At 41.6% G+C, this 26,761-nt stretch overlaps 1 protein-coding gene across 3 annotated transcripts; it reads left to right on the top strand.

The window, feature by feature from the left end:
* Positions 1-24,700, top strand: rsl1d1 (ribosomal L1 domain containing 1). 3 transcript variants are annotated; one of them, XM_070900950.1, is made up of 9 exons: positions 1-68; positions 1,539-1,678; positions 7,012-7,150; positions 8,374-8,522; positions 10,591-10,692; positions 12,907-13,000; positions 14,368-14,502; positions 21,994-22,194; positions 23,147-24,700. In XM_070900950.1, exons 1-9 carry the CDS (start codon positions 45-47, stop codon positions 23,489-23,491), a joined length of 1,329 nt encoding a protein of 442 aa, XP_070757051.1. In that variant the 5' UTR covers positions 1-44; the 3' UTR covers positions 23,492-24,700. The 3 variants fall into 3 exon arrangements, with proteins under 3 accessions (XP_070757051.1, XP_070757050.1, XP_070757052.1); XM_070900949.1 differs by having other exon boundaries at positions 14,365-14,502; XM_070900951.1 differs by lacking the exon at positions 1-68 and adding an exon at positions 4,868-5,033 and having other exon boundaries at positions 1,589-1,678; positions 14,365-14,502.
* Positions 24,701-26,761: the final 2,061 nt, after the last annotated feature.

The following is a 26,761-nucleotide window of genomic DNA, read 5'->3' as shown; positions in this document are numbered from 1 at the left end:
TGTGCGGCTGCGCAGTGGGAGGTGGCTTTCCACACGTGGAGAAGATGGCGGCGCTGGAGCCGGAGCAGGTAACAAGCGGGAGCGGGGCCGGCCTCTCTCTCTTGTCTCTCTCCCCCGCTCGGGGTTCTCGGTTCAGGGGTGGTGGATCTGAATAATAAAAATGGCGCGGTAGCAGTTGTCCGCGGGCGGCCGGGCCTCCCCACACGCCGCTCGCTCGCTGCAGCGGCGAAGTTGGAAGGCGGTCAGCACTCGGGCCGCTCCCCGACTGACCTGTTTGTGCCCCGGAGAAAGTGCACCCGCGGCGGTGCAGAGCGTACGCTGTGTTGGTGCCGTTTCCGCGGCCTGTGTCGGGGGAATCAGGGCAACGCGCGGGTGCAGTGTGAGTTAAGCAGAGTCAACGCGGCAAATAACTTTCCTCCACAATCAAACCTTTCAGTGAAGTAACGTCTCTTTTTAGAAATATTAACTTTTATGCACGATTTTGTTGTAATTGTGCTCGACTGGTGGAAAACATCAGTACTGTGTAGGTATACAATTGAAAGAAAACGTGGCAGCGTGTAGCTAACTATGGAACGGAGCAGAGAATCCACATGGACCGTTGGAGTGGTTATAAAGTAGCGTTCTCTCTAAGGGCGTTCAGAAGGTCGTAAACAGTGCAATTTTGACCTGTAATTATCTGAATTCCATTTATAATTGTGATAGTTTATGCCGCAAAACTTGTATGGCCCTGTGGATAAATGCACTACATAGTGTCCAACTAAACCATAAGATGAGATGGTCTTAGGTTAGATTGCTATTTAGTTGGCTTGGTTGGGGTGCCACAGGTTTCTGGGCTCGAGGGGGAAGGAAAGGTTCCTGCTCCTGATTGCTATTGGGCAATTCCTTTTATGTATAGGGCGGGAGGGGAGCAGTAAATGGTGACAATCTGAAATAAAAGAAAATGCTGAAAATATACAGTTCAGTCAATATTTGTAAAACGAGAAGACAAGTTACTGCTTCAGGTGTATTGCCTCCAAAAGGGGTTCAACAAAGGATATACACCTGAAATATTAGCCTGAATTTCTTTTATAAAGACTGCATCGGAGGTGAGAACAGAATTAGACTTGGTGCTGTCTGTGATCAAGCAGCCTGTAAAGGTTTCACTGTCCAGACTTGCATGAAAGATATCTGGTGGTTTGCCTGTGTCTATGAAACAATCACTCCTTCATGAGCGGATGGAAGAACGAGACAATAAAAAAATGATTTTGATGTTACTAAGTATTGAAGTGATAATCACTAACTGATTCGGAAATAAAGTGGTGGATGCAAATCATAGTACATTCAAGTGTTCTGGGGCATTCTGTGTGTGTTCTAAATTGAAATGCGAAGGAGCATTTTTGCAGTTTTGAATCAGCTGGAGCAAACCGCGCTTTCATCAGCAGTTCCGGTATATTCCTACTAACAAGACTATTAATGGGAGACTTGCTGTTGTATTTTATCCCCAAATGAATTTGTACATTTGTGTTAATTTTTTTTTTCCCTCCTTCCCATCTCATCAGGTAGCTAAGGCCGTTAAGGCCTTGCAGGCGTATGTGAAGAAAAGCGGAAATGACACAAAGCTGTTCCTGAATGAAGATGAGAATATAATGCTGAATATTACAGTATGGAAGATTCCAAAACAAGAGCAAACAATAAAAATGTAAGTGAACCAAAATTAAACTGGGTACAAAAGATGTTACAAGTTACTTGTGGTTTCCATGATCCCCACCATGGTTTTGTGAAAACTCTTACAGATTTTTGTTTTGTTGTTTCAAAATACTGAAACTTTACTCTCTTTCCCCCTTGCTTATTGTACTTCAATTCATACACACACATATAGATAGATAGGAGGAGGAAGCATAGAAAGGAACCTGTTTACTTTTTTTAAGAAAAGTAAACATCTCAACTATATATGATAAAATCAAAAATTCAACAACAACTTGTATTATATGGCACCTTTAACATAGTAAAATGTGCCTAAGCACTTCACAGGAGTGTGATGAGACAAAAAACATTGTCACAGAGCCAAATAAGAAATTGGTGCATATAAGCAAAAGCTTAGTCAAAAATGTAGGTTTTAAGGAGCGTCTTAAAGGAGGAAAGAAAGGTTTAGGGAGGGAGTTCCAGAGCTTAAGACCTATGCAGCTCAAGGCACGACCACCAATGGTTGAGCAATTATAATCTGGGATGTTCAAAGGGGCAGAATTTGAGGGGCGCAAATATCTCTTGCGGGGATGGGGTTGTTGTGAGCCTGGAGGAGATTACAGAGATAGGGAGGGGCGAGGCCATGGAGGAATTTGAAAACAAAGATGAGAATTTTGTAATGGAGGCCAGCGAGCACAGGAGTGATGGGTGAACGGGAGTTCGGGCACGGGCAGCAACGTTTTGGATGACTTCAAGTTTACCTAGGGTTGAATATGGGAGGCCAGCCAGGAGTGTGTTGGAATAATCAAGTTTAGAGGTAACAAAGGCATGAATAAGGGTTTCAGCAGCAGCTGAGCGGAGACGGGCAATGTTACAGAGGTGGAAATAGGCGGTCTTAGTTATTCCATAGATATGTGGTCGGGCGCTCATCTTGGGGTCAAATATGATGCCACGGTTGCAAACAGTCTGGTTCAACCTTGCACAGATGCTCGGGAGGGGGGTGGAGTCAGTGGCTAGATACGGAGTTTGTGGCAGGGCCCAAAGACAATAGCTTTGGTCTTCTCAATATTTAATTGGAGAAAATTTCTGCTCCTCCAGTACTGGATGTCAGACAAGCAATGTTTCAATTTAGAGACCATGGAGGGGTCGAGAAAAATGCTGATGCTTGAAACTGACACCGTGTTTTCAGATAATGTCGCCAGGGGGAAACATAAAGATGAGAAATGGGAGGTGGCTTCGAATAGATCGTTGGGGGACTCCAGAGGTAACGATGCGGGAGTAAGAAGAGAAGCCATTGCAGGTGATTTTTTGGCTACGATAGATAAGAATGGAACCAGGTGAGTGCGGTCCTACCCAGCTGGATGATGGTAGAGAGGAGGTGGAGGATGGAGTGGTCAACCGTGTCAAAGGCTGCAGATAGACCGAGAAGGACGTGGAAGGATAGTTTACCTTTGTCACAGTCACAAAGGATATCATTTGTGACTTTGACGAGAGCCGTTTCGGTACTGTGGCAGTGGCGGAAACCGGATTGGAGGGATTCAAACATGGAGTTCCGGGAAAGATGGGCATGGATGATCAAGGACATTGGAGAGGAAAGGGAGGTTGGAGATTCATTTGGTTTAGGTCCTTTTCAAAGCCTCGGATAGATATGTTGTTTGCTTTTACACCATCCTAAATAATCATTGTATTCCCTCTTTAACGGTAACACAGTTGTTGAATAGGGGGAACTTCGTATGATTGGACTAAGGACTATTTTGGTGTACAATAGATTGGTTGGGGTACATAAGAAATAGGAGCAGGAGTAGGCCATACAGCCCCTCGAGCCTGCTGCACCATTTAATACGATCATAGCTGATCCGATCATGGACTCAAGTCCACTTCCCTGCCCACTCCCCATAATTCCTTAATCCCTTATCGGTTAAGAAACTGTCTATCTCTGTCTTAAATTTATTCAATGTCCTGGCTTCCACAGCTCCCTGAGGCAGCAAATTCCACAGATTTACAATCCTCGGAGAAGAAATTCCTGCTCATCTTAGTTTTAAATGGACAGCCCCTTATTCTAAGATTATGCCCCCTAGTTCTAGTCTCCCCTATCAGTGAAACATCCTCTCTGCATCCACCTTGTCGAGCCCCCTCATAATCTTACAAGTTTCGATAAGATCGCCTCTCATTCTTCTGAATTCCAATGAGTAGAGGCCCAACTTCCACAACCTTTCCTCACAAGTCAACCCCTTCATCTCTGGAATCAACCTAGTGAACCTTCTCAGAACTGCCTCCAAAGCAAGTATATCTTTTTGTAAATCTGGAATACTGCATACTGTTTTGGTTTCCATGTGTGGCCTCACCAATACCCTGTATAACTAGCAAGACTTCCCTCCTTTTATACTCCATCCCCTTTGCAATAAAGGCCAAGATTCCATTGGCCTTCCTGATCACTTGCTGTTACCTGCATACTATCCTTTTGTGTTTCATGCCCAAGTACCCCCTACTGCAGCACTTAGCAATTTTTCTCCATTTAAATAATAACTTGCTCTTTGATTTTTTTTCTGCCAAAGTGCATGACCTCACACTTTCCAACATTATACTCCATCTGCCAAATTTTTGCCCACTCACTTATCCTGTCTATGTCCTTTTACAGATTTTTTTTCTGTCCTCTTCACACATTGCTTTTCCTCCCATCTTTGTATCGTCAGCAAACTTGGCTCCGTTACACTCGGTCCTTTCTTCCAAGTCATTAATATAGATTGTAAATAGTTGGGGTCCCAGCACTGATCCATACGGCAACCCACTAGTTTCTGGTTGCCAACCAGAGAATGAACCATTTATCCTGACTCTCTTCTCGGTTAGTTAACCAATCCTCTATCCATGCTTAATGTATTACCCCCAACCCCGTGAACTGTTATCTTGTGCAATTTTATGTGGCACCTTATCAAATGCCTTCTGGAAGTCCAAATACACCACATCCACTGGTTCCCCTTTATCCACCCTGTTCGCTACATACTCAGAATTCCAGCAAATTTGTCAAATATGACTTTCCCCTTCATAAATAGTACAATTGACCTCAGTTTCACTGGGCTCGGGGGGGGCACAGTTTAGCAGAACTCAAGGTGGATCAGTTATTGGGTCCTGATGGCATGCATCCTGTTGAAGGAAGTCAGAGAGGAGATGGTAGAGGCTCTAACTACGATTTTTCAATCCTCTTCAGACATGTAAACTATCAGAAGTTGAAGGCTATCCAATTTTAAAACTCTGATCTGGAAAGAAGACAATTGTAGACTAGTTAACCTTATGTTGGAATCCATAATTTGAGATAAAATTGATGAGCATCGAGAAATGTATAATCGAGGACAACCGGTGCAGATTTGTTAAAGGCAAGTTGTGTTTGACAAATTTAATAGCTTTTCAAAGGGGTGACCAATTGGATAGATAAAGGGGAAACAGTAAATGTGTATATGGATTTTCAATAATGTTTGACAGGAAGCTTTTTCAAAAATGAATGTGTATGGTATTAGGCAGTCCCTCATGTCGAGGATGACCCGCTTCCACAGCAAAAAAGATGACCTCCACGGGTGTTTAAGTGAGCTACATCTTGAAAGATGGAAGATTCCTGTGTGTGAATTATTTCAATGTGGAGTGGCTGTTGCACATCAGCCACCACACGGGCTTGACAGAGCAAGGGTTGACCAAGTCGACTGGAGACCAAGCTCTACTGCGCCATCTCCTGGGCCCTGAATCTGCTGTTGTATGCTGGGCCACGACCCCATCGATCCTCCGCTGCTCACTGCTTCCGATCGCCTCTCTGCGCTGGGCTCGGTCACCTCTCCCCGCTGCTCCTCCTTCACCAGAGTCCCGACCCGGCCGCTGGTCTAGTTCCGCTCCAATGGGCTGCCTAGACTCCGATGACGTCAGTCCATTCATCCTCTTCAAAGCCGTCGCATTCCTGGACCAGCTCACGCTGCTCACTGCAGTGACTAGCTCTGATACTTATACCCTGCCTACTGCCAAAATGTGGCAGCAATGGATGGAAAATTGTTTGACGGGCAGGAACAAAGGATTTGAGTTAATGGGTGTTTGGGTTGGAACTGTGGAAGTGGTGTACTCCAGGGGTCATTGCTGGGTCCACTTTTGTTCTCAATATATTCAGATGATTTGAATTTAAGCAAGGGAGTGTAATCTCAGTATTTGATAAAAGTGGGACTAAAAGATCAAGAGGATGTAGAAAGGCTAACAGAATGGGCAGAAAGGTGGCAAATTGAATTTAATATGGAGACGGTTACTGCTGCTCTTCAGTGCCGATAGGTGGGTACAAATATATCATCTCTACCAATCCTTTATGGCATGAGTGCAATAATGTGATGTTGGAATATGAGATAATTACTTTGGAATTTTGATATAGCCCAAAAGAGGTCTGTGAGAGAGATGTTCTGAAGCCTTTCTAACTTTAGATACGTCATTTAACACTAGCGGATTTTAAGTTGCTTATCCAAAGAAACTAGAAATTTATTTGCTGTGAGACTTATTCTGCCACTGAATGAATTGAGATCCGTCCTTACACAACATTTCTGTTGAATAATCATCCAAATGAGTTTATAGTGCTTAAAGCATTGCAATGTTGTGAGCTCCATTCTGCCATCTGTAAATAAGTCTTAAGTATTCAGTAAAATCAAACCTTAACACTGCAATGCATTGATAAAAATATATAAATTGATAAAGTTCTTTCTGTAGGTTCAGTAATATTGTCTGTCAAAGACAACTAAATTAAATGTGCACCTAACTCTGTTTTCTTCCAAAATTCATGTTAAGACTGTTCCTTCCTCTTAAAGCAGCAGCATCAAAACGAGCGAATTGGTGCTTTGTGACAGACCACAAATAATGTTTTTGCAAACAATTTCCAGAAACATACTTCAAGAAGGAGCATGGAGTCAAACTATAAATGGGTGGTACTAAAAATAGAGTCTGACTGCAGCACACTGTTCACCATAAAGTGGCCAGTGATTTAATTGCTTTACTACCTTCGCCCTGCCCCCAACACAGGAACTTCACTTTAATCCTCTAATTTAAACACTTGGAACAAAAACCTGAGACTGCACATGTGCAATAATGGGTAGAAGTATCTAGATTTTCAGCCCGAGTTCTGGAATATATGAAAAATTAGTCTGTTGGAGGGGCTATAGTAGAGAACTGTAGGAATTAATTTTCAGTTTGATTACTTAATTTGATATCTTATAATGCTGTGCTGCTTTATTTGAAATTTAATGGTTGGAATAATAGAAAATGGAACCCTATGTGGTATTTTTGTGGCTAATTTTGAACACCTATGCTGAAGAGATCTTGTTTTTACTTTTGCAGAAATCTGCCTCATGCAATTCGATTGGAGACAAAGGAAGTTTGCCTCTTCACCAGAGATGAACCAAACATGACTGCAGATCAGACCGAGAGATTCTATAAAAAGCTTCTCAGCAAGCATGGACTGAAGAATATAACACAGGTAGGCTTCTAGTTTAGATAAGCTACAACATTGCATTTAATACTGCCGCCTTGAAATTAAATTGTGCATTTTAATATCTGTGTTTACTTTCCAATTGTTCTTTGTTCATCTCTTGTAACTTTTTTCGCCGAAATACAAATGGCTGATCGGGATTGGTGGCACAGCACACTAGCATCGCAGATTAGTCCGACATTAGCTGCATCTGTGATTTTCCCCTTGTGATTTCTAGGACATTGGAAAGGGAAAATCAAAATAATTCATCAACTTAATTACCTTTTGTGCACTGCCCTCTCCCTGTGCGGATACTCACTTTCACATTAAGAGTGATGGGATCTACATCCAGGAGTGGGAAATACTCTAATTCTGACTGCATCATAACCAATAAGTGGAGAACCAGCTTGATATGTCGTCTTGATTAATTTTTTTCACTCATCAAGTTGAGGGATGCAGCTTTTGTTTTTTCTGTTTATACCTATCGTCAGCTTTAAGAATTCCTAGGGCTGGTTGTGTGTTATTGGATGCAACTTGAAGGGAAGAAAGAGGTGGCATTAAAAAGCAATAGGGGGAATATACCATTTTAAATGGTAGAGATGGATATTTCTTCTGGTCGAGGGTAAATGCAGATTCGGACTGGTTGGGGCGAATGGCCTGTTCCACTGTTGTATTTCTTTGTATCTACGTTGAAAGTTGGTTTCTGCTCCCAACGGTGTAACTTCATTTCAGCTTTTGAAGCCAGCATTTTCTGTTTTTATTACACATTACTGCATCCGTGTGAAGGTTCGCTTTCCACACCGGTTATCTCTTTACTTTCTCTGACATTACAAAATGATGCTGAATTTGATCAGTTCCCTCTTTTGTTTTTAAACTTATCTTGTGTATAATTTTTATAACCCATTTAAAATTATAAATTTCAAGGTCATTTAATCTGTTTTTTGCAGTGATTCATTGTAAAGGCTCCTGAAGATGGTTTTTGTTCAAGTACAACTGTAAATATTGTAAAATGGAAACTTATTGAAATATAGGGAATTATGCCAGTGAGCCTCCCTTGCTAAGGGCTTGATGAGTTTGTACATTAGTGAGGTCTAAACTCCCTCTCCGCGGTTAGGAATCCAGTGAAAATACAAAAGTTTGTGTTTTAACTAGGATATGATTGAGCAATATATGTTAATTGACATCTTCAAAGGCAAAATGGTGCAGTGTTGATACGAATTTTATTTTGTTAGATCATTCCATATAAAGTACTGAAGACTGAATACAAACCATTTGAAGCAAAGCGTCGCTTGTTGAGCAGATTTGATCTGTTCCTGGCTGATGACCGAATCAGGCGACTTTTATCCTCTCACTTAGGCAAACATTTTTACAACTCTAAGAAGTAAGTAACTTGTTTATTATTTAAACAAATGCTCCAGAAACTAATCTCATTGTATTTTTGAGCCTTCTCTAATTCTTGAGATGCCACACATAAATACAGAACAATAAACTAAATTTAACTCATTTATTTCATTGAATTGTTTGAATATATTCAAATCACAGATAGATAGATTTTTAACCAATAAGGGAATTAAGGGTTATGGGGAGCGGGCAGGTAAGTGGAGCTGAGTCCACGGCCAGATCAGCCACGATCTTGTTGAATGGCGGAGCAGGCTCGAGGGGCTAGATGGCTGACTCCTGTTCCTAATTTTTATGATCTTATTAATGTTGGGGAAGTCCAGAACCAGGGGTCACAGTCTTGGGATAAGGGGTAAGCCATTTAGGACCGAGATGAGGAGAAACTTCTTCACCCAGAGAGTGGTGAACCTGTGGAATTCTCTACCACAGAAAGTTGTTGAGGCCAATTCACTAAATATATTCAAAAAGGATTTAGATGTAGTCCTTACTACTAGGGGGATCAAGGGGTATGGCGAGAAAGCAGGAATGGAGTACTGAAGTTGCATGTTCAGCCATGAACTCATTGAATGGCGGTGCAGGCTCGAAGGGCCGAATGGCCTACTCCTGCACCTATTTTCTGTTTCTATATTTCAGTCTTACAATAGCTGACCCTTGTATTTGAATGATGACGGCCATTATTCCATTTCTGAGCAATGAAGTGGCTCAGTCAGGCACCAACTTCAGCACTGAAGCACAATAAATAATTGCTCAAGTTGTATACTACCATTCTAGTCGGGAATACTAGTAGAATCATAGACATTTACAGCACGGAAGGAGGCCATTTTGGCCCATCGTGTCCGCGCTGGCCAACGAAGGGCTATCCAGCCTAATCCCACTTTCCAGCTCTTGGTACGCAGGCCTGTAGGCTATGATCTTTTAGATTTTTAATAAGACAAAGGGTAAAACTACTATTCATTGAATGTGCCGTTATACCAATACAATAAGATTTTATTCCCGTGAAAGAAAGAAATTGCATTTATTTAATGCATTTCACGACCTCTGGTCACCTCGTTGCTCTTTACAGCCAATTAATTTTGAAGTATAGTTGCTGTTATAATGAAGGGGAACCGGCAGCCAATTTGCACATAGCATGATTTCACAAACAGCATTGAGATAAATGAACAGTTGTTAGTGAGGTTGGTTGAGGGATAAATATTGGCCGAGTCACCGGGAGAACTCCCCTGCTCCTCTTTGAATAGTGCCATGGGATTGTTTACATCAAGGGCAGGTATGGCAATAGCTTCTCATCTGAAATAGAGCACCTCTTGCAGTGCAGCAATCCCTCTGTATCACACTGAAGTGTCAATCTGGATTTTGCATTCTAGTGAGGATTGAGCCTATCTTTTAGACTCGAGTGAGATTGCTAACACTGAACCAAGTCTGACTCAAGTTGAGTGCTCTTTCTGTGTTGAAGTTAGAGCCAGACTTGGTGTCTGCTCCTCTAGGTACAGGATAATGGTTGTTACCATCTTGGTTATATGGGCAGCCGCACAGTTTGGATGTCCCCCGGCTTAAATTCACACAGCTTTTGTTTATTCATTCCTGGGATGTGGGCATCGCTGGCAAGGCCAGCACTTATTACCCTTGAGAAGGTGGTGGTGAGCCGCCGCCTTGCACCTCTGCAATCCGCGTGGTGAAGGTACTCCCGTGGTGCTATAAGGGAGGGAGTTCAGGATTTTGACCCAGCGACTATGAAGGAACGGCGATATATTTCCAAGTCAGGATGGTGTGTCACTTGGAGGGGAAATTTGCGATGACAGTGTTCCCATGTGCAAAGGAAATTGGTATCATCGCAGAAAATGTTTTTTTAAATTTAAACATGTACATCTGTGCTTGTAAGTCAGCAAATGCACACCAACACACACATCCTGTGGCCCCGAGAACTCAATTTGAAAACCTATAGTCTTATGGTATGGCAAGTTTTACAAGCTCACAAATACAATTGTTGTAGTTCTTTAAAACAATATTTTGTGTATAATTTTGCACATTTTTATTTTGATTTCTGATTTTAGAACACCCCTGTCAGTAAAACTGTCTTCAAAGAATCTTGCAAAAGATCTGAACAACAGAATCCAGGGTACAATCCTTCCTGTCAGCAACAAGGGCAGCTGCTAGTGAGTATTAAGGCTGCATCATGTGTTCCTCAAATTTGGGAGCGTCACACTATCTTTAACCTAACCCTGAAAGATTGTTTTCTTTTGCTTTTGCAAAGCAATTTTGAATGGGGCTGACGAGTGAAAGAATTAAAGTGCCTATAGAAATCTAAATTATTTGGAGTTGCAAATTAGTTTCAAGTTCAAGTTTCACTTGTAAACAGATCTGATGCAGTTGATATTGATAATTTTCAGTATGACCTCGTTTCATATTAATTTTACATTAGAAACATAGAAAATAGGTGTAGGAATAGGCCATTTGGCTCTTTGAGCCTGCACCACCATTCAATATGATCATGGCTGATCATGCAACTCCAGTACCCCATTCCTGCTTTCTCTCCATACCCTTTGATCCCTTTAGCTGTAAGGGCCACATCTAACTCCTTTTTGAATATATCTAACGAACTAGCCTCAACAACTTTCTGTGGTAGAGAATTCCACAGGTTCACCACTCTCTGGGTGAAGAAGTTCCTCCTCATCTCAGTCCTAAATGGCTTACCCCTTATCCTTAGACTGTGACTCCTGGTTCTGGACTTCCCCAACATCGGGAACATTCTTCCTGCATCTAACCTGACCAATCCTGTCAATTTTATATGTTTCAATGAGATCCCCTCTCATTCTTCTAAATTCAGTGAATATAAGCCTAGTCGATCCAATCTGTCTTCATATGTCAGTCTTGCCATCCCAGGAATCAGTCTGGTGAACCTTCGCTGCACTCCCTCAATAGCAAGAATGTCCTTCCTCAGATTGGGAGACCAAAACTGTACCCAATAGGACCCTATCCTACTAAATTCCTGAGTACAGAAGGTGCTGGGTATTCCCAATGGCTGCTTATATCTTGTCTTAATACTCCTAAACCTTCCGCCAGTATCTGTACTCACCAACAATGTTAATCAGGGGCATGCTTGAATGATAGTGCTGTTTCTCTCTACCAGACAGTGACTGAAGTAACCAACTTAGTCTTGTATTCAACACGTACTCTGCTCTGCTCACCAGCATTTTAAAATTAGTCTTAACTTAAAGTGGCAGTGATCAGAGCAGAATACTTGCCAATTGAAAGACCAGCTGATAACTTTTTCCACTGTTGGGTGGGTAGAAAGATGCAGGACTTTGAAAAAAATGTGCCTGATTTAACATTTGTGAAAAGTAACAGTGAGCAGAGAAACTGACTGGTGAAGCCTTTGAAGCATAGGGACTAGGGCAATCTTTTCATAATGACACAGGCAGTACTGAAGTTTTAGACTACTGAATGAGCTATGGGTTGTACTTTGCAGCCAATTCTATGAAATAGTAATACAAAAGTATTTTGGCTGTTTAAAAGGTAATTGTCCAATTCCACTGGGTTCCTAGTGGACCCTAGTAAATGTGCATTCGAGTCCATGAGTTGGGAAATCCTCAGATTGAGATGTTTTCATTTTTCGTGATCAGATTGAATTTTCCACACTTTCCTATTTAGTATTGTGTGTTTATAAAGTGATATTTAATCCACGGAATTGTAATACTATTACTAGTACACAGTCAGTATCGTATTAGTCTTTCGCCTCGTGATTTTGGCCACAAGCTTGACAGTTCCTTGGTAGAAGCTATTTTAAATTCACTGAACCACTTCAGTCTAAAATAGCACATGATACTAATGAACAATGGAGCTATAATGATTTTTAACCATCTCAATTATCAATTTATTTTTAATGTTTGCTGGCGACCCATCAGTCTGTCCATTTTTTAAACATCTGATTTGTCTGTGGAGCCACATAAATGCTGCATCTTGCACGTGATTGGGCAGTGCTATCTATACAACTGTTATCCCCATGTTTCCAGCCTGACTGTGTAGCCTGGCCCTGGACTTCACTCTATCCTGGACAGGCTCTGGGCTTTGTTGCTCACTGCTGGTCAACAACTGATCCTGGTTTCCTTGGAATTTTAATCACATTGTGGATTTTAAATGAATTACCTGATGGTAATTTCAGAAATACTAATTGATATTTTTACTTATTATTGGTTCTTTCTAAATTCATAAAACTGAAAAATCTAAAATGTCTGTCCAGAATGTTGGTTACGCCAGGTAACTTTAGGGGATATGGAGCCTGTGGATATTCCCAAAGAATGCGTTATTTATTGTCAGTTGTTTGAAATAATGCGCATATGGTGTAATTTCCTGACATTTTTTCCTTTTAGTGCTTCTCGTGTAGCTCATACGGGAATGAAGTTTCAGGAAGCAGTGGAAAATGTTATCGCTGCTGTTGACACTATTGCAAAAAAGTTGCCCATGGTATGTAGAAAAATGTACCACTCATGGGAATATAGCCAATCCTATATATGCATGTATCTTTCCTCTTCTGTGCAAAGTAAACTTCACTCCCTGGATGATTTTTGTCTTGCTTCAGTTCTCATATTTTTGTTCTGCCTTGCCCTTCCTCCAACTCTCATCTCTTGCTGTCACGTGCGATTTTTCTTAGTGTAGAGTACTGTATGTAGAATGTTGGAAGTGACAGAAAAATTTACTTTTTGGATACCCTTTTTAAAGAAAAGCAGCTTCCAATTGGATGGCATGAACAATAAATTGCTGAAATAAATGTTTCAGTTACAAATGTGTAATGTTATTGTTTGAGCTTTCCCTTTTTAGTTGCTATGAGATACACAGGGAAGAAATGTAAGAAACCCAACAGTTAATAATGTGCTTAACAATTCTAACTTTATATCTCACTGGGGATTACTGGTGCTGGAGAAAGTAGAAGTTTTCCATTTTGGCCACCATGTATTTGGCCACATGGCTAGATGCAGAGTAAAACTATTTCTACACAGCTCCAACCGGCCTTAAGCCTTGTCTCAGAAGAGCAACTTGCATGGTGTGAATTTTGCTATTTCCCGTGCGAATGATCCATTTTGGAAATCAGTACAACGATCCACTAGGACTACTATTTATATTGCTAAATATATTTCTGCCGCTCGTTGATGTGTAGAAATGTTCAATCAATACAAGGAAGAGAGTTTTATCTAATCACTCATGGATTTTCCGTTGTATTCCGGAGGGGCAAGAAAATGCCAGCCCACTGCACCATCTGATAGGAGCGCTTTTTTTAAAGCAATTTCTGATACTCGCCATTCAATTAGAAATTTCAGCCTTTAGAATTTATTTTTATTAATGAGAAATAGATGGATGGACAAGGATTTAAGGCAAATTAAAGACAAACCATCAGTAAAGGAAGGCTTCGTTTTAGTGGCAGCGAGAGCAACTTTGGAGAATTAAGTTTTGGAGTATTACAACTCTAATCCTTGGGTAGAAATTTGAAGTTAAATTTCAAACACAAGACCCTTGGCTTTTCAAGCATGTTTTCGCTATACACCATTTGGCTTGTGAACTCATAATTGAACATTACTGGTCTTGTTTTATTGTATTACTTTAATAACTTTGTGGGTTTTAACACCTCTGTAAATGTGATTACAAATAGTGCTTTTGTGAAATTGTTAAAACTAACGTCCACAGAAAAATATGGGAAATGTGTCTTGCACAACATTTGTTTGGGGAAAGCAATTCTGATTTTATTTATCTCCAAAATAGTATGAGGGTCTGCTACAAATTTAGTAAAATTACTTGCATCTGGTTTATTTCCCATGAAATTTTTTTTCTGGTAGCAGCAGTGGAACAATGTGAAAATTCTTCACCTGAAAACCCCAACTTCTGTTGCTCTTCCTATTTATACCTCTGATATAAAGAACCTTCAAGAGCTACAGAAAAAGCTTCCGAAGGCTCCCAAGAAACAGCGAAAAGCGGTAAGTAAAAGATTTTTATCGAGTAAAAAAACACAAGTACAGTATAACACTTATTTACATTGCAGAAAAAATAGGTTTACCATAACAATTTACAATGGTTACAACACAGAAGCAGACCTTTCGGCCCGTCGAGCCCATGCCAGCTCTTTGCAAGAGCACTTCAGCTGGTCCCATTCCCCCACCCTTTCCCCATAACCCTGCAAATTTTTTTCCCTTCAGCTACTTGCACAATTCTCTTTTATGAAAACCACAATTGAATCTGCCTCCACCACCCTTTCAGGCAATGCATTCCAGATTCTAACCACTTGTTTCATTAAAAAAAAATTCCTCATGTCGCCCTTGGTTCTGCTGCCAATCTGTGTCCTCTGGTTTGCGACCATTCCACCGATGGGAACAGTTTCTCCCTATCGACTCTGTCTAGACCCCTCATGATTTTGAACACCTTTACCAAATCTCCTCTCAACCTTCATTGTTCTAAGGAGAACAACCCCAGCTTCTCCAGTCTATCCACGTAACTGAAGTTCCTCATCCCTGGAACCATTCTTGTAAATCTTTTCTGCATCCTCTCCAAGGCCTTCACATCCTTCCTAAAGTGTGGTGCCCAGAATTGGACAAATGGGGCCGCCCATTTAAAACTGAGTTGAGAAGGAATTTCTTCTCGGAGTTATAAATCTGTGGAATTCTCTGCCCCAGAGAGCTGTGGAGGCTGGGTCATTGAATATATTTAAGGTGGAGATCGACAGATTTTTGAGTGATAATGGAATAAAGGGTTATGGGGAGCGGGCAGGGAAGTGGAGCTGAGTCCACGATCAGATCAACCATGATATTAAATGGCGGAGCAGGCTCGAGGAGCCAAATGGCCTACACCTGCTCCTATTTCTTATGTTCTTATTACTACCATTGAGGCCGGACCAATGTTTTCTAAAGGTTCATCATAGCTTCCTTGCTTTTGTACCCTATGCCTCTTATTTATGAAGCCCAGAATCCCGTATGCTTTTTTTAACCGCTTTCTCAACCTGCCCTGCCACCTTCAACAATTTGTGCACACGTACCTCCAGGTCTCTCTGTTCATGCACCTCCTTTAGAATTGTACCCTTTAGTTTATATTGCCTCTCCTTGTTCTTCCTACCAAAATGTATCACTTCACACTATGCTGCATTAAATTTCACCTGCCACATGTCCGCCCATTCCAACGGCCTGTCTATGTCTTCTTGAACTTTATCACTGTCCTCCTCACTGTTCACTATACTTCAAAGTTTTGTCATTTGGAAATTTGAAATTGTGCCCTGTACACCCAAGTATATCGTACCTACCCCTGGAGAACCCCACTGTACCTTCCTGCAGTCTGAAAAACAACCGTTCGCCACTACCCTGTTTCCTGTCACTTAACCAATTTCGTGTCCATGGTGCCACTGTTCCTTTTATTCCATGAGCTTCAACTTTATTGGCAAGCCTATTATGTGGCACTTTGTCGAACGCCTTTTGGAAGTCCATGTACACCATATCAACTGCAGTGCCCTCTCTGTTACTTCATCAAAAAACTCGATCAAGTTGGTTAAACACGATTTGCCTTTAACAAGTCCGTACTGGCTTTCCTTAATCAATCCACACTTGTCCAAATGACTTAACTTTGTCCCAGATTATCATTTCTAAAAGCTTCCCTACTACCAAAGTTAAACTGACTGACCTGTAGTTGTTGGGTTTATCCTTGCACCCTTTTTTGAACAAGGGTGTAACATTTGCAATTCTCCAGTCCTCTGGCACCACCTCCGTATTCAAGGAGAATTGGAACATTATGTCCAGTACCTCCGCAATTTCCACCTTTTACTTCTCTCAACATCCTAGGATACATTCCATCCGGTCCTGGTGACTTACCTACTTTTAAGTACAGCCACCTTTTCAAGTACCTATCCTTTATCAATTTTTATCCCATCCAGTATCTCAACTACCTCCTCCTTCACTGGCTTTAGCAGCATCATCTTCCTTGCTAAAGACACATGCAAAGTACTCATTTAGTACCTTAGCCATGCCCTCTGCCTCCATGCATAGGTCTCCATTTTGGTCCCTAATCGGCCCCACCCATTCCCTTACTACCCATTAATTATTTATATACCTATAGAAGAATTTTGGATTCCCTTTCCCTTTTATGTTAGCTGCCAGTCTATTCTCCTACTCTTTGCCCCTCTTATTTCCTTTTTCACTTCCCCTCTGAACTTTCTATATTCAGCCTGGTTCTCACTTGTATTCTCAACCTAACATCTGTCATATGCCCCCATTTTTCTGCTTCATCTTACTCTCTCTCTCTCATCACACAGGGAGCTCTGGCTTTGGTTGTCCTAACTCTTCCATCCCCGCCCCGCCCACTCCCCTGGTGTACCTCGACTGTACCCGAACTTCCTGTCTGTCAACCAGTTCTGAATCCACGTCAGCACACTACCCCCAATCCCATGTGCTTTAACTTTGCACATTAATCTCTTGTGTGGGACCTTGTCGAAAGCCTTCTGAAAGTCCAAATACACCACATCAACTGGTTCTCCCTTGTCCACTCTACTGGAAACATCCTCAAAAAATTCCAGGAGATTTGTCAAGCATGATTTCCCTTTCACAAATCCATGCTGACTTGGACCTATCATGTCATCTCTTTCCAAATAGGCTGCTATGACATCCTTAATAATTGATTCCATCATTTTACCCACTACTGATGTCAGGCTGACCGGTCTATAATTCCCTGTTTTCTCCTTTTTTTAAAAGTGGGGTTACATTGGCTACCCTCCACTCCATAGGAACTGATCCAGAGTCAATGGAATGTTGGAAAATGACTGTCAATGCATCCGCTATTTCCAAGGCCACCTCCTTAAGTACTCTGGGATGCAGACCATCAGGCCCTGGGAATTTATCGGCCTTCAATCACATCAGTTTCCCCAACACAATTTCCCAACTAATAAGGGTTTCCCTCAGTTCCTCCTTCTTACTGGACTCTCTGACCCCTTTTATATCCGGAAGGTTGTTTGTGTCCTCCTTAGTGAATACCGAACCAAAGTACTTGTTCAATTGGTCTGCCGTTTCTTTGTTCCCCGTTATGACTTCCCCTGATTCTGACTGCAGGGGACCTACGTTTGTCTTTACTAACCTTTTTCTCTTTACATATCTATAGAAGCTTTTGCAGTCCATTTTAATGTTTCCTGCAAGCTTCCTCTCGTACTCTATTTTCCCTGCCCTAATCAAACCCTTTGTCCTCCTCTGCTGAGTTCTAAATTTCTCCCAGTCCCCAGGTTCACTGCTATTTCTGGCCAATTTGTATGCCACTTCCTTAACTTTAATACTATTCCTGATTTCCTTTGATTGCCATGGTTGAGCCATCTTCCCTTTTTTATTTTTACGCCAGACAGGGATGTACAATTGTTGTAGTTCATCCATGCGGTCTCTAAATGTCTGCCATTGCCCATCCACAGTCAACCCCTTAAGTATCATTTGCCAATCTATCCTAGCCAATTCACGCCTCATAACTTCAAAGTTACCCTTCTTTAAGTTCTGGACCATGGTCTCTGAATTAACCGTTTCATTCTCCATCCTAATGTAAAATTCCACCATATTATGGTCACTCTTCCCCAAGGGGCCTCGCACAACGAGATTGCTAATTAATCCTCTCTCATTACACAACACCCAGTTTAAGATGGCCTCCCCCCTAGTTGGTTCCTCGACATATTGGTCTAGAAAACCATCCCTTATGCACTCCAGGAAATCCTCCTCCACCGTATTGTTTCCAGTTTGGTTAGTCCAATCTATATGCATATTAAAGTCATCCATGATAACTGCTGCACCTTTATTGCATGCACCCCTAATTTCCTATTTGATGCCCTCCCCAACACCACTACTACTGTTTGGAGGTCTGTACACAACTCCCACTAGTGTTTTCTGCCCTTTGGTATTCCGTAGCTCCACCCATACCGATTCCACATCATCCAAGCTAATGTCTTTCCTTACAATTGCATTGATTTCCTCTTTAACCAGCAACGCCACCCCGCCTCCTTTTCCTTTCTGCCTATCCTTCCTAAATGTTGAATACCCTTGGATGTTGAGTTCCCAGCCTTGGTCACCCTGGAGCCATGTCTCCGTGATGCCAACCACATCGTATCCGTTAACTGCTATCTGCACAGTTAAATCGTCCACCTTATTCCAAATACTCCTCGCATTGAGGCACAGAGCCTTCAGGCTTGCCTTTTTAACACACTTTGACCCTTTAGAATTTTTCTGCAAAGTGGCTTTGTTTTTTGCCTTGGGTTTCTCTGCCCTCCACTTTTACTCATCTCCTTTCTGTCTTTTGCTTTTGTCTCCATTTTGTTTCCCTCTGTCTCCCTGCATTGGTTCCCATCCCCCTGCCTTATTAGTTTAACTCCTCCCCAACAGCACTAGCAAACACTGCTCCTTACACTATTACGATCCCAGTGTAAGCGTCTTTAACATAGATAAGCGTACCAGGGCACTTTACAGATGCATGGTGGGGGTGGTGGATGCCGAGCCAAAGAATGAAAGGACTTGCATTTGTATGGTGCCTTTCACAACCTCAAACGTCCTAAAGTGCTTTACCGCCAATGAAGTCCTTTTGAAGTCACTGTTGGATTGTAGGGAAACTAGCAGCTAATTGGTGCACATCGAAGTCCCACTAGCAGCCATGAAATAAATGACCAGAAATCTGTTTGTGATGTTGGCTGAGGGATAAATGTTGGCCAAGACACTTGAACGTCCCCTGTTCCTCTTCGAATGGTACCATGGAATCTTTTACTTCCACCTAAAAGAACAAATAGGCCTCTATTAACATCTCATCCAAATGACGGGCCGAAATTCAACCCTGCCAGAATCGGGGCGCACCTACCTGTTTTAAGCTGTTTTCGCTGCCACAGTGGATGCAGTGGCCTCTTGCGCAAAATTCAGCTTTTTGTCTTTTTTGCCCCCAGCGGGGCGGAAGTCAGTCATAATGGGGACGGGCACGGAGTGTCCGTCACACAGGGAGCGGAATTGGGGGCGAGTGCAATGTCCGCTGCTGTCAGTGAACAGCGTAGAGATGGCATGTCACCATATCTCACGCCTTCACTTGAAGGGGAGGGCCACTGCAAGCTCTGCGATTAGTTTAGTTAGGTCCACTAGGCTACCAAGGAGGGTTTCGGCCAGGCCCGCAGCCTGACGCCCAAAGGGCGGGGGTGGGTTGCCAGGCTCTCTGTTGGCGGCCCGGCTAAACCCGGGGGCATAATTGTCGGGCTGACCTGGCAGTAGACTGACCAAAAAAATAAGATGGCGGCCGAGGCAGTAGGTCCTCCCCTTTTAATAGCGGCTGCACCACCATTTTGCGTGCACTGACAGAAAAGGCTGTCGGGTCACCGAGCGGCAGGCCGAAGATTTTTGATGGAAAATTTTGCTACGGGGCGGGAAATCTGGGATGCACGCTTTGATGACTCACTTGGGAGGGTTCGGCAGCAGCAGCAGGGCGGAAGTGGGGATTGCTGGAAAAACTACAGAGGTGAATTTCGCGATCGCCGGCCATTCGACACTGACGCTATCCAGCGGTAACGGGCCTTATTGGGAGGCTGAATTTCGGCCTCAGAACCTTTGATAGTGCATAATTTCCTCAGTAATTGCACTAAAGTGCCAGGCTAGATTATGTGCTCACTAACCTGGAGTGGAGCTTAAACCCACAGCTGACACCTGTCTGGAGGAGATATTAAGAGGGGTAACTTCAAAAAAAGGTTTGAAATAGTTGCGGGGGTGAGCGTGCAGTTTCGGAAGGGAATTCCAGTGTGTTGAACTGACTGGGGGGAGGGGTGCAATTGCACAACAGGCCAGGATCAGAGGAACAGAAAGTTTTCGGGGAGGAGTTTACAGACACCCAGATTGGTAAGGCCATGAAGGTATTTAAATGCAAGGATGAGAATTTCAAATTTGAAGCGTTGGGGGACTGAACCAAAGTAGGTCAGTGGGACAGGGTTGATAGGTGCGTGGAACTTGGTGCAGGCTAGTATACAAACAGCAGAGAGTTTTACATGAGCAGATGTTTATAAGAGATTAGAGTATGGGAGACCAGCCAAAGAGAGTATTGGAATAGTTGAGGTAACAAAAGCATGGTGAAGATTTTAGTGGCAGATGAGCTGCGATTGATGCAGAAGCAAGTGGAGTTGGAGTGGGTGTGGGATTAAATAGGATACAGCCTGAGACGGTGGCTGGGGAAGGGTTTGGAGTTTGTAGCGGAACTGAAAACAATGGCTTTGGTCTTCCTAATGTTTCACATGAGGAAATGGTGATACCTGGATGCCAGATAAACATCTTCGTGGTGGAGGGATGTCATAGAATCCTAGAAATTTACAGCACAGAAGGAGGCCATTCGACCCATCATGTCTGTGCCGGGTAGGGTAGAGCTGGGTGTCAACAGCATGCATTTTGAAGCTGATCCCATGTCTACGGATAATATTGCCATGGGGCATCTTGTAGATACAAAGCAGCAAGAGGTCAAGGGTGGATCTTTGTAGGATTCCCATGGTGTGGGGTCGAGATAAACTCAATCTAACTTCCAATCATATAAAAGTATCATAAAATAGGTTGCCCATTGAATTTTTCTCCCCGCATTTCCTGGAGGAATCAAGCTCTTTCTGCGGTAGCTTCACGGGTAATGGCTGCCCTCCAGCATAGAGCCCAAAAGGCCATTTTTTTTATTTTGGACCCTAGATAATTAATGTTGAACAGCTATTTGACTGTAGGGGACATCCCAGCCAAGTCCAATCTAATCGCACCTGATGTTCACCTGTGCATTTCCAAAACTTTCCAAGCATCTGTGCATTTCTGCTCACTTTTCTTCCTTTCATCATTCTGGCTGCTGGAACATCCACGTCCGTGTCTCCATATGGGCCAGGGAATGCAGTGTCCATGTTAAACCCTGCCAATGTGATGTAATAGATTTTAATATAATGTTTAATGTCTTAACATGCAGAATAAATTACATGAACAGTGAACATCTCTACCTCTTCTTGCACAAGATTAAAACTCAGGAATGATGTACTCAATTTATTGATATAGCTGGATTTCAAACCATTTGTAACTCAATTATTAATTTAATCACATGGGAGCAAGGGCCTACTTATGGGCTGCATCTCAATTTGAAGAATACTGCATATAAAAGTAACCTAGCTTTATTGCAATCCCTCCTCGATTTTTGCCTGAGATAACCTACTTTGATGAGACACGGTTGATCAGTCAATAATTGTATGATGTGAGGTGCTCTACTTCACTACTGGAGGTGAAATTGCAGTTTTATCTTGGAGGATATCTGAGAAATTTCCTTAGCTGGACTATCTTCAACTGATGGAAGAAGTCATGAAGCTGCTTGGAAGAGCAATAAAATAGTGGGGGAAATGAACTTTTATTTCACGTATTTTATACATGGGAAAGGTTTCATGCCTTTTTAAAAATACAGCCCACATATTGAAAATTATTTTCTTTAAACAGAAGAAAGCAACAAAAGTTGTGAATTCAGAACCTCCAACTAAAGTGCCAACATCAGCTGACGTTACCAGTACTCTTGTTGAGGCAGTGGAAGAGAAGTCAAAAAAAACAAAGCCTTCTATTGCTCAGAAACATTGCGCAGAAGAAGAAATACCACAGCTGGTTCCCATTGAAGAGCAAACACCCAAAAAGGCAAAATTGCAAGTAAGTTGGATAGTTGATGAGATGCATTTTTTCTGCTTTTCTTTTCCCCCACAGCCAGGTCTGCTCCTGTCCTTGCGTGACATCCTTGTGTGCAAATACCAACAAGGATTGCTGGACAGTGATCAGGAGAGACTTGACTCCACAATCCAGTTGTTGCATCCCTTTGAGATCAGCCCAACTCCGCATAGATTGATCAAATCTGGGATCTTCACTAGCTGGTGCAATTACCCGCTCAAACTCCCCATCTCCTTCCACTTTACAGGTCACAGCTATTTTACTAACTATTTTGATCATTTAAATGTTTTCCTTTTGACTAACCCACTTAAAAATATGAATCATTTTGAGGAACAGACCCTTTATTTCACAGTATTTTTCTCTGCTAAACAAATGTATTTGTGTGTGTATATCTCGGTGTTTTCACATACAGAACTTGTCTGCAAAATTTTCAACTTTCTCATGAGTACCTCTAATGCTCCAAAAAAATGCATTAAAAAACTTATCACTGTTGTCTTTCTATCTCATTTGGACTAAATATAACTTAGGATTGGCAGTTCTGGAAGGCAATGGGTAATTCTCAGACCTGTACTTTGCAATGGCTACAGAAGATTGATGATTTTCTAGTAGCTGTTTTTTAAATCTTCTGTTGTATGAAAATATACTCTGTCTCACTTGACTGTTTCGGGTTGGCAGAGGCTAAGGGAATTCTTACAATTCAGATGATACTAGCAATGAAGAGTGGTAAATTGGAAGAATTTTAATTGTTCTCCCTTATATGAGCATTTGATTTTGTAGGCAACAGGGACACTTAACTGTGGAGCTTTATTCATTTAAAGTGACTCACCATTTATGGTAATATAATTGGATGCTATTGCAAACCTGGTCAGATGGTGTATTTTCGTCTATTTGCCATTATATTTATTTACATGTATTTGATTCCTTTTTTGCTGAGCAGAAATTACATGGAGAAAGCCACTCCACACCAAAGACAGCTGATGGAAATGAGACTCCAGTTGGTAAGAAACTGCAGCAAATAAAGTCCAAAAAAATACAGGAAACACCTAAAAACAATCCAGAAAGTCTAGAACTGCAGGCTCCAAACACACAAGGGAAACACCTTCAAACTCCAAAACAGGGAGTGAAAGAAAATGAATCCTTGTTTGAGAAAAGTGCACAAAAGAAAACTGCGAAACTTCCTCAAAGGAAGTCAGTAGGAATCCCAAAAACAGAGAAACTTGTAAAGTCTGCAATGAAAACTCCCAAACAGAAACAAAAGCAGAAGGTTCCACAGTCAGCCTGAACTTTACACATCTTTTTGAACGGTGTAAATCTCTTTTGTTGAAAAAGTGGCAATAAATTCTTTGTCACTCGAAGTGGTCCGTTGAATACACATTGTGTTGATTATATTTGTTTAAATACACATGACATAGTTTAATAATTCCAATGAGATCTTTTGTTGATCACTATGGTAACAGTACGAAAACATCCCTAGTTGGCTTCAGCTGAATAGATATCATGATCGGTGCATCAACCATGGGAATGACCAAATGAAGTGCTAACTTTCTCACCGATTCAGAACTTTGTACTAACATGAAAAGGGACACCGAATAATCATGGTTGTAACTAAAAAAAAAAATCATAGTTGTAACAAAGTAGTTTGGTGTTAATGGGTTCTTTATTTCACCTAAACTGTGTAGCTAGTTATCTCTTATCTCCAGCATAATATTGTAGATATTTTCCTCACTCTCCTTTGGTTTCCCTGGGCCATCCACCACTTTCTAGCTAAGGGCCTTGGCATTTACCTGTTCCAAGCCCTGTACCAGTGCCATTCTCCAGATGGATGATAACTGGTTGGATTGACTCTCCTCAATTTTGTTTCTTTCCATTCTTTCTCTTGTTCCCCTGTGGAAGAGTATCTAACAGGGACTTGAATGATGACTCAGCTGATGGTGGGTACTCATAATGTGAACCTGTCTCCATTACATTGAGTGAATTTTAGTAGCAATCAAAATGATTGCGGAAAGAAGTGTATACACGGGCTGAAAGGTAACCACAGAAATGGCCAACTATTCTCTCCTTTTAATTTTGACACCAACCTATGGCCCATTTGGTACTCCATTGTACTGTATGACATCTAAGCAGAAGCATTTCTGTTAATGCTCTCGTGTGGGAAGTCAATCAGACAAGGCAGACTGTTAAAGTCTATCCTATAAACAATGCCTCGACCTCTGTCCAACCCCACTTCCTTCTGGATCTGCTCCTGGAGAAATTCGTGGGGAAATTCCATTGCAGGATTTCTATGAAGCTTCCAATACATCAGAATTTGTTCCAGTCCTATTAACTGTGTGCCCATATATGTGCTGAATTTGGCTTATCCTCATTTGTGCTTACCCTGTGTGGAACATTTGTCATGAAAACTGTCAATTGAAATGTAAACTCAAGTCAGCTCTTTGTTTATTAACAGTATATTAGGCTTCCAGAAACCAAATAAAACATTTTTTATCCTATTGTAGCTTTGTACTTGTAGCTGTATGTTTTGTGTCACCGTTGATTTTCGCAAGTCTCTGGAGTGTATGTACGTTAAGTATATTCTGACATTGCTTAGTTATTTAAGATTGAGCAACAGCATAACTTGACAAACTTGTATTTGCATCTGCAACTAAGCTCATTTTAATCTTTATTAATAGTTTATTACTAAAGATGTATGTGTTAATCTGAAAGTAATCATTCATGTGCCTTTGGTTGGAGAAGTAAGTTGCAATTCGTGTAAATAATATGGATAGCTCCCCTTATGAATAGCTGAATCATATAGATCAAGAAATCTCCAATTCTATCTCCAGTCTGTTGCAGATTAATTGATCTCGCGTGGTATGATATTCGGGGCATTATGGATTAGCGTTCCTGTTCTGGTCACTATCTAATGACCTCTGCGAGAAGTACGTGAGCATCAGGTGAACGCAGGATTGGGGTCAGCTATTTGGGTCAAGCCTTGAACATGAATAATAGCCACTTGCAGAATCTACTGGAAAGTGATCAGTGTCACAGACTGATGAGTGATGCTGTGTGAAAACTTGGCCTTGTCATGATAAGCCGAAGACACATCTAACCTTATAAGCTGAAGCATTCAATATTAGAAGTAATAATTTAAACACTTGGTCAGTAAATGAACATGAAAACTTTAATTACGTTGCATATTTAGTAGGAAAATATAGGTATCTTTTCCCAGGATTAAATTTGCTAATGGCAATATTAACATGTTTTATGTTCTAAAGCAGGATTCGATTCTTCCCCTTCAAGAAAAATACTTTTTTTTTGCGTTCCTTAGTTTTTAGCGTCCCTTCGATTTTAGCGGGCATTATGATTGCCTTCCATTCCTGTTCCTGTCGTCTCCTACCCACCTTGAAAAAAAACAAGCCTTTGACATTTTCTTTTTTAATGTGCGATGTTTGGAACGGGGTGAGATCTATGATTTAGCCCCACACTTCTCTACATTTCAAGTAGGGTTAGCTATGTCTGCCAGTACTTTATGTAGCTGTTATTAATGATCTCTTCATATAGCCTTAAACAATTATTCAAATACACAAAGACTATCAACTGTCACTTATAAATAATTCCTTGTATGCAACAGTGAGCTTTGACCCCACATCTTTTGAGACAAAAAAAAGCAAACTAGTAGCAACTACATGAAGACAGTTATGCAGGGACTGAAAAGCTGCCAGAGAAATGGCAAACTATTCTCTTTTTGACGACAACCCCTTAGAAGTTATGTATACTTACAACATATAAACAAGTACAGCTAATCTATCTGCAGAGGATCCAAAACTCACCTAAAATTAACCAGCCAAAACACTAGGTCAACAATAAGAATAATATTGGGCTAAGTTTGTTCCTGTTGTGGTATGCTGTGGGTGATTCCGAAGCTCTGTGTAAACTAGCCAAAGATATGCCGATAGGTGTAAATGATTGTACAAATGGAAAAATTAACACATGAATGGTATTGAAATAGCAACTCCATAAAGTAAAGGAATACTGAATTTTAATAGGCCAAGCAATAAAGTACAACTCATATAAAACAGTAGTGTTCTTGTTGCATGGTACTTGTGTCCACCTTTGGTCGGTAAGCCAAACGACATTCACATTCTGGAGGCTGATGCCCTAATGTCAAAGACTGTTAGAAATGAGAAATAACTGGTGCGACTTGAACTATGTAGTAAATGGTGTTAAAAATGTAAGTCCTGAATACTGCTTCAAATTAAATTATGAAAATAGGGCATGGGATAACCGGTTTAAACAGGCAAATGGCATATTTAGGACTGATAGCAGGAGGTCCTTCACACAATGATCAATAGATGGAATTGGACATCTGGGTAGGATTTTGCTTGCAAAGACTTCCAATTGGGAAACAGTTGAATGCTGTGATGGGAATACTCTAGATTATTCAACCCTGATGAGATGAGCTAGTATGGACAGAAGTGCCTTCCTTGTCCCTATCTGAATTGTGAGCTATTACCCACATCTGCCCCGCCACAGCTCTATTTTCCCCCTCTAGCCACATGTTTTACCAGAGGGT

This window comes from Pristiophorus japonicus, chromosome 15 (genome assembly GCF_044704955.1).
Source record: "Pristiophorus japonicus isolate sPriJap1 chromosome 15, sPriJap1.hap1, whole genome shotgun sequence".
Classification (NCBI taxonomy): domain Eukaryota; kingdom Metazoa; phylum Chordata; class Chondrichthyes; family Pristiophoridae; genus Pristiophorus; species Pristiophorus japonicus.
The sequence above is the reverse complement of the archived record's forward strand: the minus strand, read 5'-3'. Positions and strand labels throughout refer to the sequence as shown.

What these genes read in the sequence shown, in the direction of transcription:
- rsl1d1 (XM_070900949.1), top strand. Translation starts at nt 45, where the DNA reads ATGGCGGCGCTGGAGCCGGAGCAG. An exon ending in CGGCGCTGGAGCCGGAGCAG is followed by an intron (nt 69 to 1,538) that starts GTAACAAGCGGG and finishes CCATCTCATCAG; the next exon opens with GTAGCTAAGGCCGTTAAGGC. An exon ending in CATTTTTACAACTCTAAGAA is followed by an intron (nt 8,523 to 10,590) that starts GTAAGTAACTTG and finishes TTCTGATTTTAG; the next exon opens with AACACCCCTGTCAGTAAAAC.